The sequence below is a fragment of the Actinia tenebrosa genome, unplaced genomic scaffold, assembly GCF_029948245.1.
Source record: "Actinia tenebrosa isolate PJP-AT-01 unplaced genomic scaffold, QUT_ActTen_1.0 PGA_scaffold1__47_contigs__length_23844297, whole genome shotgun sequence".
NCBI classification, from domain to species: domain Eukaryota; kingdom Metazoa; phylum Cnidaria; class Anthozoa; order Actiniaria; family Actiniidae; genus Actinia; species Actinia tenebrosa.
Genome location: NW_028292578.1, coordinates 18,611,904 through 18,630,039, shown reverse-complemented (window position 1 = coordinate 18,630,039; position 18,136 = coordinate 18,611,904). Strand labels below are relative to the sequence as shown.

Genomic DNA, 18,136 nt, shown 5'->3' with positions numbered 1-18,136 from the left:
TTAATCTGCTAAAGAGTCATTCCAATAAACCTGGGCACTAATCATCAGCTGTTAATGTTCATTAAATTCTAAAGAACAATAGGATACCAAACGTTAGCATCTTATTATTTTTTATTGACAAATTATTAGTGCCCAGTTAATTGGAATGACTAAGCTTGAGGCACAACCATATTGTGGACTTTTTGTGTACTATTTAAAAATGAGCAGCAGTGTTTTATCAAGTATACATGTAAAGCCAGAGGGGATGCCGAGGATTTTTCATACTTGATAAAACATGCTGCAAATCTTTTTAAATCACTTAGAAAACTCATTAGAAAAAATTTATTAGGGTGCCTATAACCCATCCATAGTTTTTCATCATCTGTATAGAAGATGCATAAATAGTCGATAAGCTCTTTTACAGTTTCCATTTTTGCCCAGTCGTTTCTGAGATATAGCGCTTTTTTTGGTTGCAAAAAGCCGGGCCTGGAACTAGCCATTGTGAGTGATATAGCTTAATGGACGATCGTCATGCAAACATTCTTAATTGATTTGAACTGCTGTAAGCAACGCATCTATCTTGCTTTTTCTTGCATCAACCATATTACACGACAGAATGAGGCAGAAATTTCTGGCACTAGAAATTTAAATTAGAGGTTTTGCAAAAACTGAGGAGCCATATCTCTGAAACGAATGGACCAAATTGGAAACTATTAAAGAGCTTATTAGATATTTCTGCAGCTTCTACTAATAAGTTTTCTAAGTAATATTAAATCCCCCCAAAACCCTTACTGCTGTGCATATTTTAAGGATTGATGAAAACCATATTCTGTCTTCTTGATTTGTCAGAATCCAAACACCCTGTCTTCTTGTTTCTCTGTACCATTGCAGTGTTGTTGCTCTAACTGTATGGTTTACATCTTTGACTCTTCCATACCACGTCTGATTTGATCCCCCTAAAACACACACAGTTTCTTCAACTTGTGGATAGACTGGGACTTGTACCTCTTTCTCTAACTCTGGTTTTTTGAAGTCAATGCAGAGGTAAAATTGAGGATTCCCAAGATTTGAAGGATCTGGATAGAGGATAACCTTTCTCCTAATTCTACAGGTTGGTTGTATGCTGTCTCTTACATAGTTCCTTCGAATAAGCTCTGGGGTCTGTGTCCACTGATGATTCATTATAGATCCCACTGATACACCATACCTCATTGCATGTTCAACAGCAGGAGAAGGATTTGGCATGTCGTGTAAATCCTGAAGCAATGCTTTTGCTACAGGAAATGATGACTCATGTAACATTATTGGAGTTGTTACCTGCTCTAGATCAAAACTGTACTTGCTTTTGTCCAGACCATACTTTGTGATTGGACCATTCACTTCTTGATAGCCTTCAATAAAATTCCTTAAGTTTTCTCTTGTGGCAAATGTCTTTTCTAGTCCTTTTGCATTGTGCTTTTGTTCCTTATGCCTGAGAATTGCACGTTCATAGAGTTCACATGAATAATTATCCATGCTTGAATGATGCCTAATGTCCTGGACAGCATGCACCGAGTACTCCAAATTTTCAGTGCATACTTCAAGCCCATAAAACTCCTCTGCTCTTATGGCATGACTCCAAAGTAGGTTCTCTAGTCTTTGGATATGCCCAGGTTGCCAACCACTGCCTTGAAGTTTGGCACTATACAACATCTGAACAGCATCACAAAGCAGCATGAAACAGTCATATGCCTTTGAGGGAATTTTCTGAGCCAAAACCTCTCTTGCAACACTGCTGAATCTGTGAAAAAAAAAATTGTATGGTTTGATAAAAACATTACATTAAACAATGCAAGTTATAGAAACTTTTTACCAGGGTTAACCTTTTCCAGTATTTACAATTTCCAACAGTTGGGAGACACCACAAATAATATACTCTACAAATGACTATGCTTATCCCAAAATAAATCTTAATTTTTGGGTTGAGCTGTTTACCTCTTAAGAGAGGATGTCAGCAAAAATCGACCATACGCCGGCAACAGCCGAAAAATCGAATTCGCTCATATTTTGGTATTAGGAAGACCTTGATGCGATATAAACCGTGGTATACTTCATTTGCCAAAATATCGCTTTATTTCCGAGAAAAACGAGAAAAACAAATTCGTGCATAATTGACTCTCTGAGAGAGTCAAAATATACTCCAACTTTGGGGGCCTCGCGCGCCTTTGCAAAAATATCTACAGACTCAATCTTGGGAAATTATTTGGGATAGTGTTTTAACATTAAAAAGATGGAATTTCACGGTGTTCGAATAAATTCATAGTGGCGAAAAATATTTATTCACCAGGGTACTTTGACTTCGCGTCAAAAATGAGGAATTTTCAAAAAATGATTTATCCGTGTGCTAAATAAAATAAAACGTTGATATTAAGAAATTGAAAAGCTAAAATAATGTTCTAATCGTGGGTGAAGTCATTTTTGGGGGTTTTTGTTCTGCGATGAGAAATAAAATCTAAAAGTTACAGAAATTTTGAAGAGCTCAGACGGTCGGCCAAATCAAAGCGATTGACAAATTTGCATAACTTTTTGGATTTTTAAATCTTAATTTGGCTAAGTATCATAAAAACATCATCAGCATACAAGTTCAATGTAATATAATGACAAATACCGCAAGAATTTCGTTTTTACATTTGATTTTACCTAGAATTTAACAACAATTTATGCCCGGGAACTTCTGTTTACAATCATTTAGTGACTGAGCGGCAGGGCTGAAATGTGTAACGCGACAGATTTAGTTTTTGCAATTTAAAAATAAAGTCTTTTTCTTTTCAATTTCAGAGAAATAAAAGTATTTATTTGTTTGTTTGTCTCTTTAATTTTTTAAGAGAAATCGAAAAATGATTCAACCCCCGTTTCAATGACTTTTTTCGAGTGGGAAATTGATTACAATACAAAAACTAACTTCAGGGGAGACTTTGATAGATGACTGACACATGAAATTAAATTGCCGCAATTCTTTTGTATAATGCCGCAAACAACATCCATTCTTCAGTCATTAACGCTTTTATCCACGTTATGATTTGCTAACTTTATTTCCATGGAAGTTTGTTGCTCCTTTAAATCGATTATTGGTGGATTATGTGGTTATAGCAGAAAAGATAGGACGCAAGATGCTCTCGTTGTTCCCTTGCTTTCATGCACTAAGGATATAGCTCGACACAAGACTTTGTTTGGTTTCTCTGGATTTGAAAGTGAATTCGATTTGATTCTTGGTCGTGCAGGACAGTTCAGACGACCAAAAGAAATAAATGATTGGACGATATGTCCCCATCATCGCTCAATACTTGGACTAGGGTGGACAAGGGGCTCTAGTACTAGATGTAGAGTTCCCGCATCGATCTCAAATCATGGCCAATCAAAATCGAAGTGGCCAAAGAGCGACAAGGGCATTGGAAAAGACGAGTCGGAATTAATATTCAAGAAAACAGGAACTTTTATTCCATCTGGAGCAGGTAACGTTTTTGCATGCTTATGATTTCTTCTCAAAACGCATGTTTCTATATCAGTCCCGTTAGCAGGGCCGTAACTAGGGGGAGGGGGGTGCAGGGTGTACGTGCACCCCCCCCCCCCCCAAATAAAAGGTTAAGGTCCGCTCATCCATCTCCTTTTTTTTTTTTTTTTTTTGTGGTTCTGCTTTCTTCTGGTTACCTTTTTATTATTATTTTATTATTATTATTTATTTTTGTTCTGCTTTCTTAAAAGAAACGATCAATGGTCCGATTTTCATGCACCCTCCCTGTAAAAGTTCTGGTTACGGCCCTGGAAGTAGTATTTTAAGTCGTAGTGTGCATTGTTTGGCAGGTATCTGCGTGAGTTGCAGGAAAAAAATAAGAGAGATGGTCAGTAATATTGACACACAGAAATCTAGAAGTTCGTTTGTAGATGAGGAATGCATTGACGCGGAAACAGAGACACTCGAAAAACTAAAGCATTTGAGAATAGAGGTAGGTCTGCCAATCTAAGCCTTTATTTAAAAAGGTGCTAAAATAATCCAATCCATCCTTCTCATTCCATCTATTGTATATCCAACCAACCAACCAACCATCCATCTATCCAATCTCATTCCATCCATTCTTCTATATCTTCTATATTCCTTTTATATTCCATCCATTCTTCTATATCCCATCTATTCCATTCCCTTCATCACATTCCAGTCTATCCATCCATTTCAGCCAATCCTCCATACATCCATCCCTCCATCCAACCGTCTATCTCAGACCCGCATCAAGGAACGCAGCAAGGCCCACAGCTTAGAAATATGGGAAGGGGAGAGGGGGGGGAAGGTGGGAGACAAAACAACTTTTTTTCCGGAAGACCATAATATACTCGCCTAATATACTCAACTTTGCCTTGTACCTTTTTTTTAAAAAATAGAAGAAGCTGAGTGGGGGGTGGACCTGAATTTATCACATTCCATGCACCCTTATTCCAATTTATTCATACACCCACTTAAAAAATATAAAGATTTATATTTCTTTTCCCGGTTTTAGGAAAAGAGGAGTAAAGAGCAAAACGAAGAAGAAGAAAAAGAAGAGGAGGTGTTCTTTAAACAGCCATTACCTTTAAGTCCAACAAATATTTCAATGTCTTCTACGTGGACGAATACGCCAGTGAGTCAATATCACGAAGAGGACATTTCTAGTGTAACTGTTGACGGTTCTTTTCTTTTCGATTTGTCACCAAGAGAAAAACTCAATGCTTATTTAGCATCAAGAGATGTTAGTCCTGTCCGCTTTGTGCTAGCAACCCCATGGGACGAGGCATCTGAACGCTCGAGACGTTATTACAAAAGAAAAGGAAAACAAGTGGTTGCTTCATGCTTAGAGGAAGTTGCTCCTGGGCAGTCCGACAAGATCTTTGATTCTTTAGCAAAATCCAATCTTAAACATGGCGATACTACTTTTGATTTTTCATTGATGGAAGCCCTTTGTGAATGTTACAATAATGCCAATCATTGGAGCACTAGAAGACAGATCCTCTCCCTTATGGCAGATAAAGTAAGCTTCAATGATTTAAAGAGATGGATACCCGACATATCGATGTACCGCCTTAAAATAGCGCGGCATCATCGTTTACTTCATGGTCGAGGTTCTGTTCTCTCGCCCGTAAAGAATACGCGCATGTATATAAAACCCGAGAAACTAGAGCACTTTTTGACATTCATTACGAGCTCTCACATAGTTCAAGATTTACCTTTCGGAGAAAGAGTACTCAAGTTGTCGTCAGGCTGTGAGCTAAAAGTTCCAAATGTGGTTCGAACTCTCATACCGGAACAAATAATACGTCAATACCAAAGTTACTGCTCGGAAACAGGTTTTGACCCAGTAAGCCGTAGCACATTGCTCAGGATCCTCAGTGCCTGCTCTGCGTCCGTCCGCAAATCCCTTCAAGGGCTGGACTATTTTTCAGCAAATGGAGCCCAGTCCTTTGATGATCTAGAAGACGTGGTGGAGACACTTGGGGATAGTTATGGAAAGGGACTAACGTGGGCGAACATGACTAATGAAAAGCTAAAACAAGCGAAACGATACCTTAAAAGCGATTATAAGGTAAAACTGAATTTTAAAACTCAAGTATTAAAGCTAACACCACAACAAACACAAGAAAACTGACAAGACAAAAAACAAACAAACAAACAAACAAACAAAAAATGAAAAAAGAAAGACAAGAAGTTAATGCATTTTCCTCCTCCTGACGACTATCTTTTTATTTTATTTTAGGTGCATGTTTCAAAAAACTCGGTGGTTGCCGATCACTGCAGAGTGTTCGCTCTCAGTTCCCCTGACGACCCCTGCTTCGAAAAGTGTTGTGATCACGAACATAATCTAAAATGTGATAGATGCAGCATCTTCCCTAGTGCTCTTGAAGAAATACGTTCAGCCATTAAAGGCGTTGACTGCTCATTAGAAGAAAGAGAAGAGATGGAGTATACCATAGATCAATCCGCTCAAAATATCGATGCGTGGAAAGCTCATCTTCTTCGAACCATCAACCAGGATACCGCAAAACATGAAATATTGAAAAATATGGATGATCAATCAGTGGTTCTTGTATCTGATTAGGCCATGAAATTCGTACCGCGAAAGTTTCGCGAAAGCCAAAGAGATTGGTTTGGAAAGCGCGGGATTTCCTGGCACCTTACAGTTGCTGTAACGAAACCAAAGGATAATGACATAAACATGTTGACTTTTGTTCATGTTTTTGAAAGCTGTACTCAGGATAGTCCCACAGTCTTGGCTATTTTCGATGATGTCCTCCAGCAACTCAAGAGTATTTTATCAAGTGTAAAGTTTGTCTACATGAAACAAGATAACGCTGGATGCTATCATTCGGCACCAACTATGCTTGCTATAAAGCACATTGCTACGAAACACGGAAATCTGCCTTTCTCGGATCGACTTTTCGGATCCACAAGGAGGGAAAGGCGCATGTGATCGAAAGGCCGCGAACATCAAAAATCACATGAAAAGATATTTGGACTCAGGCCATGATATCGAAACAGCCAAACAAATGAAACAAGCAATTGAGTCATCTGGAGGCATACCGGGCGTAACAGTGACTTTGTGTGGCCCACAATCTACATCAGGCTTCAAATCTGTCAAATTTGATGGAATTAGCTATATTAACAATATCCAATACAGCGAAGAGGGAATGAAAATGTGGAGAGCCTATGAGATTGGTCCTGGGAAATCCATCAATTGGAATGACCTAAGTCTCCCAACCGGCATACCCAAACTAAACAAAACGTCGGATGATAATAGCAACAAAATCTTATTTGTTCCTGTAAAACCCCGAAAAGGCCCAAAAAGTTCAAAATTAGAGAGCAAAGATGATGCCAGTGACGATGATGATGAAGGTAATAGCATTGATGATTGTTATGATAATGATGATGACAATGATGATGGCGATGCTGGTGGTAATGCTGATTGTGGCAAAGGCGACGCTGAGGATCTACAGGCAGATGCTGATAAAAAGCTGTTCTGTTGTCCAGAGGAGGGCTGTACAAAGTCGTTTCAGCGGTATTCTTCACTTGAAAAACATCTGGACATTGGAAAACACAAGTATTCCCTTGAACTTCAGACATTTTATGACAAATCAATGATAGGTTACGCCTCAAAACTCGAAAAGGGGATGAGTGAAGTTCCAACATTCCCTCAACCAGACACGCTTGAATCAGAAAATAGTATGGCAGATTCAGTACTTCCGATGGGTTGGGCCTTGAAGTCTACAGGAAAGAGGAAAAGGTTTACTGAAACCCAAAAAAACTATCTCATGGAAGTCTTTAAAAATGGTGAATTAACTGGGCAAAAAGCAGATCCACGAACTGTATCTAAGTCAATGAGAAAAGCCAAAAATGCTGATGGCTCTTGCATGTTCCGGAAAGAGGATTTTCTATCTTCTCAGCAAATTTCAAATTTTTTTTCTCGCTTAGCAAAAGCAAAAAATCTAGACTCTCATGAAAAAGATGTAATGGGAGGAAATGTTGGAGAAATTGTGAACAGAGATGTGCAAGAACTGACGGATGAAGTGATGAATGCAATTACTCTTCAACACCCAATAATGTATCACACTTACGACATCTGCAAAATGTCTTCACAATCAAAACTTCCAAGATTCTCTATTGCCATGCTGAAAGATATTTGTGCTGCTTTCGAACTTGATATATCCAGTATTACAGTCAATCGCAAAATGCCGTACATCGATATTCTCAATGAACTTGTCAGGCAATGTAGTTGTGCAAGCAGTACATAAAACTATAGTCCAGCCTTGTAGCCGGTTTATTTCGAAAGCGGGTATAGTCCGCGCTTTAGAAGTCGAATCAATTATATGGTTACTTAATTGTCGTATACTTAACTATGATATGCCTGGTTGAATCAGATTTCTGTGATTGCTGTATTTATATATACAAATACAGCAATATGTAGAGACTTTAACTAAAATAATGATAAATCAAGTTTTTTCTAGTATACTCGATAAGAGTATTGCTTGAAAAAATATAGGCAGATGATAGTGACAAAATTGCTGCAAACGTCAATTTTTTCCGATTGATAAAACAACGGTTAAAGTCTGTTGTGAAGAATTATTCAACTCGGAACTTGTCTCAGATCTAGGACTGGGACTATGCGTTTAGGATTATGATCACAAGCCGGTTGAATCCGATTTAAACGGTTTGATTGCCTTCGATCTCTCATTCAGATTCTCACTCGAAAAAAGTCGATTTTCGATTTCTCTTGAAAAATTAAAGAGACAAACAAACAAATAAATACTTTTATTTCTCTGAAATTGAAAAGAAAAAGACTTTATTTTTAAATTGCAAAAACTAAATCTGTCGCGTTACACATTTCAGCCCTGCCGCTCAGTCACTAAATGATTGTAAACAGAAGTTCCCGGGCATAAATTGTTGTTAAATTCTAGGTAAAATCAAATGTAAAAACGAAATTCTTGCGGTATTTGTCATTATATTACATTGAACTTGTATGCTGATGATGTTTTTATGATACTTAGCCAAATTAAGATTTAAAAATCCAAAAAGTTATGCAAATTTGTCAATCGCTTTGATTTGGCCGACCGTCTGAGCTCTTCAAAATTTCTGTAACTTTTAGATTTTATTTCTCATCGCAGAACAAAAACCCCCAAAAATGACTTCACCCACGATTAGAACATTATTTTAGCTTTTCAATTTCTTAATATCAACGTTTTATTTTATTTAGCACACGGATAAATCATTTTTTGAAAATTCCTCATTTTTGACGCGAAGTCAAAGTACCCTGGTGAATAAATATTTTTCGCCACTATGAATTTATTCGAACACCGTGAAATTCCATCTTTTTAATGTTAAAACACTATCCCAAATAATTTCCCAAGATTGAGTCTGTAGATATTTTTGCAAAGGCGCGCGAGGCCCCCAAAGTTGGAGTATATTTTGACTCTCTCAGAGAGTCAATTATGCACGAATTTGTTTTTCTCGTTTTTCTCGGAAATAAAGCGATATTTTGGCAAATGAAGTATACCACGGTTTATATCGCATCAAGGTCTTCCTAATGCCAAAATATGAACGAATTCGATTTTTTGGCTGTTGCCGGCAAAATTTGATTTTGGTCGATTTTTGCTGACATCCTCTCTTAAATTCATTAGACTTCCAGCCTCCCAGTTTGTCTGTCAATGTTTGTAGTCTGGCAACACCCTTTGCTCTTTCCTCGGGCGTCCATTCAATGGACTGGAGAGCTGAGGCAAACTCTTCCCGGTCAAGAAGCCCGCCATCAGAAGGATTTCTGTCATTGATTGGTTTTCCTGCATTACCTCCAAGATCCAACCACATCTTACCCAAAAACTCTCTTTTCAGCATGTTAAATGTGAGATGCATACGGTCAATGGTCATATCCAATATTGGGTCAAAGTTGTACAATTTATAGAGATCAAATAGAATGCTCACTCCACAAACTCCTGTTTCAACTTGTATTTGTTGCCGCTGATTTGCTGTTGTAGCAGCATCCACCTTCTTTCCATTTTCTAATTGGTAGGCAGCAGTTCGAAGAGGACTTGTATTACGATAGCGTTCCCCGAATTTGCCAAAATAATAGTGCCGCTTGCAGGGAATATAAATGCCATTCACTAAACAACGTCTACAGCCCACTCTGCCACCTAAAATCATTCAGATACAAAAAGCAATTTTTCTCAGTTGACTGAAGTTTCAATTTTATTAATGTTATTCTAATTATTTTTTTGAAATCTATATTTGGCTGAACTTTGTATACACCTAATTTTTAACAACAGGTTTTGGTGGAGATCTGAAATCTGAAAGCGAAATTAATCAGGCTCAGAACTGTACTGTGAATTTGAATATGCATAAAAGCATAAGTAGTTCACAGCAAGTGAAAAATCTATTGAGGGATGGCCTGTATGCTAAATATTGCCTTAGATTTAGATTTTATATCTCTGACCAACTATATTTTGAGGATGTATAAGGGGCCTATTTCCTGTTGGTTATAGACCCTCAACCTGTGTAGCACAGTGTATATATTTCTTATTCTTTTGATTATAATAAATTGCTGTTCTAGGTCTACCTTGGTACGTAATTTTGTGTTTACATGTATGCCCACCTAGCTAGTTTAAATAAACAAATCAATGGGTGGATTAATGAATATATAATCAGATAATCTTAAATGGGCAGTGGTCCTTTTCACTGATTCCGAACTGATTTCTCGCTCAAACTCTTGGTCAACTGGGAGCCTTAGGAGCCTTGGGAGCCTTAAATCTATATAGATCACAAGTATTCGTATTCGTTCGGTTCGCTCGGATTTCATTCGGTTGTTTTCGTGAGTTTTCGTTCTAATTCAATATCTTCCACATATGCATAAAGGGTTGGGTGAACCAGTTTAGTTCATTCGTCTAACATTCGTCGCGTATTGCTTTCTTTGATGGTTGTGGTTATTTTTAAGAAAATCTTATAATTTATGTTCCAGTTAATCGTAGTTACGGCACTGCTACAGTACTATATGGCTACAGTACGGTACGATGGGGTATGGCTACAGTAAGGTACGATGGGGGTACTGCTACAGTACGGTACACGGATACGGTACGATGGGGTATGGCTACAGTAAGGTACGATGGGGTACGGCTTCACGGTACGGTACAGCTAAAATACGGAACGATACGGTACACGGCTACCTATTTGCTGTATTGTTTTCCATTCATACGAAAACCGCTGGTACATTTAATAATAAAGCAACTTTATTGATGATTAACATACCGATTATTCTAAGGTTTAACAAAAAGCAAGCTTCATGGGGACCGTTCATAATTTATAGGTTGAAGAGGACTATGCAAATTGTGAGGTGGGGCCACCAAATTTTTCAAACAAAATTTAGGAGTCTATCAAACTGATGATAGCAACAGGAAAGAGGATCTAAGGCTTTTTAATAACATGCAAACCAAAATTAAAATGCACCAGCCCTCCCCCTCTCTCTAATTAATGTCCGGCCCCGGCCTAAGATACAAATTATCATTACGACATTTTACGCAAAAAGCTAGGTTAACCCGCGATTATTCCTACCGCTGACTAGACTACAGTGTGTTTTTATTTATGGCGAGCTTGGGCTCCCTATTTGTTAAAGCACATTAGTCATTGCTTAATATTTTTCTGTGTATTGCGGTGGAGCACCAGCAGCTTGTGGAGGATAGGCAGCTGTGGGCTGAGGAGCATACCCGGGTTGTTGTTGTACGTAGCCAGGCTGTTGGGCAACGTAGCCAGGCTGTTGTTGTACGTAGGCAGGCTGTTGGGAAACGTAGCCAGGCTGAGTATTTGTTGTCACGAATACAGGTCGTTGGACCATCACGGTGCCGGGCTGCCTCTATAAGGAATAATAAATGGGCTTTTAAAATCTTTTTATTTGTCGTTGCCCACTTCTTTCTAGCCAGAAACCATCGGTTTGTTTACGTTCAATACTCTAAGTACACAACTCACGTATTGGTTTTTGCGCGGGACAAATGAATACCGGCAGAGAACCCGGAGAAAAACCTGCGTGGCAAGGAAGAGATCAAAACATCTAACAAACTTTATTCAGTCACACGTGGCATATTTTGATCACATAATGACCGATAAACAGACCCCTTGCATTGATTTTCTATAGGAATCATTCTGGGGGACGAAACAATAGGCCGTCTTTTCTTATGCAAAAAGAATCCATTGTTTTGTCCCCCAGAACAATTCCTCTATTCTTAATCTATTGTTAAATTTAACCCATACTTACCAGACCGTATAGAGATTCCTGGAATAATTTTCTTTATGAAATCTAGTCGAATTTGTACTAGTTATACAATAGCTGAGGCACGTTTATATAGTCTCTAGGCGAGCGTGTTTTGTACAAAAGATAGAAGTGACAAGTGGGATTCACCATGGTATGCCACAAAAAAGCATTGTATAACTAGTTTTTATTCTAGATAATTGAAAGCACACCCAGACGGTATTGTGTGATGGGAAGGAGGCGTGCTATACCTGAGTTGTTGCACAACAAGTTCCCATGCAGCCGAAGATCGATCCAGCCAAGCTGACGACGGCACCAACGACATTGAAGATGGTGATGGTGAGAAGTGCATTCATAAGGTTGTTCCAGTTGCCACAGAATGACCCTTTTGAAAACAAGACATTAATATTACGGACTATTTCGAGTTTATTTTCTCAATTGCTTTATAGAATTCCACGGGTTTTGCTTTCAGTAGTGAATGTTTTACTTACATTAAAGGCTGACACTGAGCAATACGAGTTTATATTCACGATAGATGCCATCATGGTTTTTATATTATATTGTAAATTTGTCATGCGCTCTTCCAGGGGACAAAAGCATTGGAACAAGAGATCTTTTTTAAATGATCGGCTCTCGTCCTAGAGATTTCGGTTTTCGTCTCGTACGATATCGTAAATTATCTAGACCTTGGCTATTTTATCCGCCTCAGCCTACGGTTTCGACACGGATAACAAGACCTTGGTCGATATCCTGCTTAAACTCATCTAATAATTTTTTATTACTTACTCTGATATCTCTCATTTCCACAGATACAACTGCTTCCAGAATCGTAACACTGATGTCCTACAAGCGCTTTGAACACACCATACAACACTCCTGAGGTTATAGCCTGAGAGGACGCAACAATAACCATGATGATAGTGATGACAAGGAAGCCAATCAACTGCAACATGTACAAGTAATATGTGTTAGAATTACTTTATATAGGTTTTGCATGATCACGTGCTGGCGGCCATGATGGATGGCAGAACAACAGAATCGGTTTACTCTCGAGAATTAGTTCTTTTCTGGTGAAACAATACACTACTTTGCTAATACAAAACTCGTTCGAGTTTTTACCCAGGGTGCAAAACAGATGACACGGCCAAATTTTGTCTCATATAGTTCAACAAATTCTGATCTTTCCGTCCTGAGAGCGTATTGTATCGATCCTGCCATCCAACATGGCTGACACTATGTGATCGTGCAAAACCTATATTTCTTGATTTCATTATATATTTTATTTACTGTCTCTTGTGGAACGCTCATCAGCAGAATCAGATAAGTTTTCTGGCTGACAGCACATGTTGGTTGGTGTTTGACCACCATTTGAATAAGTTAGTGAGATGCAAAGACTTCTATCAGCTGATTGTAACTATCAGCTAATTCCATTTGTTGCACAAGCATATTCAGTTAATGTCACTCACCACTCCTTTGTTGCGTTTCCACCAGGTGACGATGCCCAAAATCCCGGCAATCACAAGCTGCAAAAAAGGAAAGTCAGTAAAATATAATGAGACCTTCTAATATTATCTTGGATGAAAGCCTAAGCCTAACAGGAAAATCCTATAGAAATCATGGCACTTTTTCTTCAATGTGTATTGAATTTTTGTGTTATACCTTTTGGATTTACTTAGTCTCCCATCCAAGATAATCAGTATTCTTGAGAGTGTAACCACATGACTCAAAATCCCTTGAGATACAATACTCCAGTTTCGAGTTCTCTTTGCTCAGCCTTAGTCTCGTTTGTGCTTTATAATATTCAGCTATTCAACCAAAACCCGTGGCATTTTAATCAACTCATATTGTTCCGTAGTGCGTACATTTCTTACTATACATTGGACCTTAATGAAACAAAAGAACACATTTGTACACAATCGAGGCTAAGATAGCCTCCTTTGCAGCCGCTGTGAGGCACTTCCGGTTCCCGTCATTCCCCCACTAACGCTAGTTAGTAACTAAGACTAAGTAACTAAGTAGCTAAGACTGAGCAAAGGCAAACTCGAAATGGGAGTATTATAGATAGTACTAAAAGCCGCCATGTTTGTTGATCGAATCAGTTGATGTAATGTATTCAGAAAATCCGGCTATTGTATTCTATTGTCGCTCTATCTATTGTATTAGGTGTGATTCTTTGATTTTGTATGAATACATTACTGTTTTCAGTTCCGGTATGATGGGCTTTGCCAGGCGATGGAAGTACACCTTTTGCTGTTCATTAACCGCAAAGGAATATTCATTGAAGCGAAGAAGCATTGTCATTAGAGCGAACAGGCATACAATAAGGCGAACGGAGTCTCAATAGTGCGATGGAACTTTCATTAAGAAATTTAGCATTGAATTTGACAATCATGAATATGTTTGCGTAAGTTCATTAACGTTTTCAAACTTTCATTAGCGTTTTGGTGCAGACAATAAACCACAACACACATTCAATACAGCGTTTTGGACATTTATTTAAGCAATACAATATATAAGTATATTTTCCACTAGGAATTTTAGGATTTTAACTGTCTTTTCATTTTTTTTACAAGCCGTGAATGTGATTTCGTACAAACAAAGCGCCGTTAGGTATAAATATCAGTCAGTTCTGAGTTTTTTAATCCCTCTTTTTTGGATATTTCAATGGTTCAACAAATAAACCAAATTCCAAATGAGTCAGACTAGCGTCTTTTGAGGGCCTATGAAGATCCACAGAAAAGCATAAAATGGTACAACCACATGTAAACATATCGTCCAAGATGTTTAAATAGAGAACACATTCAAGGATAAATTCCCTTTTTTGTTTTTGAAAATCTACAATCGTAAAAGCACAATACACTTATATTGTATTGCGTAAATAAATGTCCAAAACACTGTATTGAATGTGTGTTGTGGTTTATTGTCTGCACCAAAACGCTAATGAAAGTTTGAAAACGTTACTGAATCCACGCAAACATATTCATGATTGTCAAATTCAATGCTAAATTTCTTAATGAACGTTCCATCGCACTATTGAGACTTCGTTCGCCTTATTGTATGCCTGTTCGCTCTAATGACAATGCTTCTTCGCTTCAATGAATATTCCTTTGCGGTTAATGAACAGCAAAAGGTGTATTATTCGGTAAAGACTTATTTTTTTTAGTTTTTTTCAATTGCATATGAACAATATGAACAATAATTCATTTGATGAATATATTTATGTTTTCTTATAAATTACTTATTTGTCATGCTATCTTATAGATTTTAGATTTTCCGATTTTATAATTATATAATTATATATTTTTATATTATATATTTATAATAATAATAATGATAATAATAATAATAATAATAATAATAATAATAATAATAATAAAGAACTTGTAGGGGACAAATATGAATCAATTATGCGTCAAATGCAGAAGGTAATCCTGACTAGCTCGCTACACATTGCTAGAACATTCAAGCTGAGCAGTTAAATTATTTAAGAACTTTGGATACGTATAGTAATTATCATAGACTCTGTTATGTATTATATTGGACATTCATATGCACAATGGACTTTTCCTTTAGAAATTTTTATTTGAATTTTATGGAACATTCAATAATTTTGGTCTCTTATCTGTATTTATTTAATTTTTTTCTAGCTTTCATCGTCATTCCTTTTCAACTGTAACTGTCATTGTTAGATTTTAGTCGATGCTGTGGTTGGTTACGGTATCCGTCCAGCCAAAGCTTTATTTTTCGCTGGACATCCAGACGTTTACACTGCCTCATGATAATAATAATAATAATAATAATAATAATGATAATAATAATAATAATAATAATAATAATAATAATGATAGCAGTATAAAACTGAATTAACGAACTGTATACAAAGGTAAATAAAACTAAATTGATAAACTATTTACTAATAATAAAGCTAATAATCTCTAAAAAAAATGGACAAAGTGTGCATAAAATGTAGTATATCTAAAGCGAAACGTATATGTTTATGTATAACATATTAAAATGTCTCGAAATATCTGACTAAGAACTAAGACAGTCGACAAATATGATATTCTTGTCAGATTTTTAAATAACCTATATTCGATCGTTATAAATTGTTAGTTTTTGATTTTAAGCACATTTGATCATATTCATTTGTTAATTTGCGCTTTATAAATTTTAAACATTATTATTACAGGGCTGTAGCCACAAATTTCTGATTGGTCCGGTTTTCGAGGGTTTTCAGTTTTCTTATATTTTTTTCCCGAAAGTTGGTTCGGTTGAAACCGGACCAACCGCACCGGTGGCTACGGCCCTGTATTATTATTAGATGAAAAAGTTGAAAGTAAAGAACCTGGAGTTCATACTTACACCGATGCCAGACCATATGCCAAAGCCTCCGTAACCATGAATTGAGACCCAAATGAATCCTGAAATCGTGCTCGCGACACCACAAACCACCAAGATGATACCACATATCCCTGCTCCCTTAGCCGTTCCTTCTTCAACTTCCATGACGAAGACTTCTGTTAGACCTTACTATCAGTTATCTGTTTGGAAAATTTTGTCGCGTATGAAGTACAACGAAGATATAACTTGACTCCTACGCTCCGAGGTGTGAGAAGTAGTGAACTAAAAAGATTTTGTCTATAAAGCAGGTCATCAAACCGTATCTTAAATGGGCAGTGGTCCTTTTCATTCCAAACTGACATTCAAGTAATAATACGAGCAAACCTTGGCACTATTTTTTATTATTAGAACACTGTCAAGCATATATTGAATAAAATTACTGCCTGTGGAGCCTCATTTCGTCTTCCAAAACATCTTCTTTATTTATTAAATTAAAAATCTTGGACTCAAACATTCTTGGATTTGGAAATATTTCGAGTTTATCCGCGTATAACCGTCACCCGGTTAGCTCAGTTGGTAAGAGCGTCGGTCTGTCAGCGGGAGGTCGTAGTTGAAGCCTTGCCTGCACCAATCACACATTCAATAATTCTGTAATAACATTTAGATTCATTGGTGTCCAGGACAAGTTACTGATGCAATTGCGATGACGCCTCAGTCCACTTACTATTTATTCTTTGCTATTCTTTGCAATACTGAATAATACCGATTTTTAACATTGTATATGACCATATTTGATCAAATATTTTGCCTTCATGCAACAGGTGACGCCTACAGGATGTTATGACAGGCGGCCACTGAACAGTGACTTAAAAACAACTTACTAAATCAAGTTTTGAAGACAGCAACTGAAAAACTTTGTTCGCTATGGATTTATTAAGCTAGTACAATGCACAATTCATACAATCTTTCCATCGCGAAAAACTGAAAGACTGTAGACTTTAGGTTCTGTAAACGTTTTCCAAAGTTGAAATCCTTATCCAGAGTCCTCTAGTTTTGATTTCGAAATGATGCCGACATTAATTCTTCCGTGTGGTACTCTAAAATATCGTATTGATTATTTTATATATTCACTGAGCCTGAGCCTTTAGTATTTTTAACACAAGTGAATTTAATAAATAACGGAGAAAGAGGTTTATTTATGTTCAAATTCTATTTATCTCTGCACAAGGGCGGATCCAGCCAAATTTAAGAGGGGGGGGGGGGGCTAATTGAGTTTAGTGGGGGGGGGGGGGGGGGCTAATTTTATTTCTTCCGTCAACACAACGGAAAACAATAAAAAAAGCAACTAATTCATCAGTTTTGTTTTGTTATTTTTTGCTTCAGCCCTCCTCCCCCCCCCCCCCCCCCCCCTGGATCCGCCCTTGCTGCAAGCAACAGAGATCGACAAATTAGCGTGCGCATGCGCGCGTTATATTCACCTATAGGTGAACATAACAGCATAAGACGTAAATTGTAACCAATGAGCGCAGCGCGCCGGATTTATTATATTCACTTGTGTAAAAATACTGAAATGTAAACATGAAAACTTATTTATGTTGCATTCATAGAATTCTTCATTAAACATATACTACGTGTGCGCAATTATACTCCCATTTCGTGCAGACCATGTGTCATTCCCTTCATTGAGCGTCATTTCTTTGTTTAACGGTTGCAAACGAGAAGATCATGAAGTTAGAGACAACTAAAACATAAAATCTTATTCTCTGAGAATGACATGCATTCTCGGTAACCAAGGGGTAATAATAATAATTAATAATAGCCAATCAATCAGTCTATAGAACACTTTACCAAGAGAAATTAAAACATGTACTAATTTTGATCACTTTAAAAAACTCTTTAAAACATTTCTGTTCCGCGATGTTTACAATTTGTAATATTTTTGTGGCTACTGCCTCCTAGAGAGGCGAAGCCACTATGCTATCGAGTCGCGTAAGAAGTAAGTAAGTCCGTCAGTAACACCACAGGAAGCCCAA

At 37.4% G+C, this 18,136-nt stretch overlaps 3 protein-coding genes across 3 annotated transcripts; 1 reads left to right on the top strand and 2 right to left on the bottom strand.

Annotated features, from left to right (window-relative positions):
* Nucleotides 1-54: 54 nt before the first annotated feature.
* LOC148910026 (uncharacterized) lies at nt 55-10,609 on the bottom strand. The gene is made up of 2 exons (XM_089033114.1): nt 9,129-10,609; nt 55-1,759 (listed from the first exon to the last, which is right to left on the bottom strand). The coding sequence occupies exons 1-2, from the start codon at nt 9,668-9,670 to the stop codon at nt 739-741; spliced, it is 1,563 nt and encodes a 520-aa protein (XP_088889240.1). The 5' UTR covers nt 9,671-10,609; the 3' UTR covers nt 55-738.
* LOC148910027 (uncharacterized) lies at nt 3,705-6,082 on the top strand. The gene is made up of 3 exons (XM_089033112.1): nt 3,705-3,962; nt 4,509-5,567; nt 5,739-6,082. Exons 1-3 carry the CDS (start codon nt 3,744-3,746, stop codon nt 6,078-6,080), a joined length of 1,620 nt encoding a protein of 539 aa, XP_088889238.1. The 5' UTR covers nt 3,705-3,743; the 3' UTR covers nt 6,081-6,082.
* Nucleotides 10,610-10,731: 122 nt separating the features above from the next.
* LOC116305628 (uncharacterized) lies at nt 10,732-16,463 on the bottom strand. Its single transcript, XM_031715571.2, has 5 exons — nt 16,125-16,463; nt 13,229-13,285; nt 12,549-12,705; nt 12,014-12,147; nt 10,732-11,369 (listed from the first exon to the last, which is right to left on the bottom strand). The coding sequence occupies exons 1-5, from the start codon at nt 16,266-16,268 to the stop codon at nt 11,148-11,150; spliced, it is 714 nt and encodes a 237-aa protein (XP_031571431.2). The 5' UTR covers nt 16,269-16,463; the 3' UTR covers nt 10,732-11,147.
* Between the last annotated feature and the right edge of the window lie 1,673 nt (nt 16,464-18,136).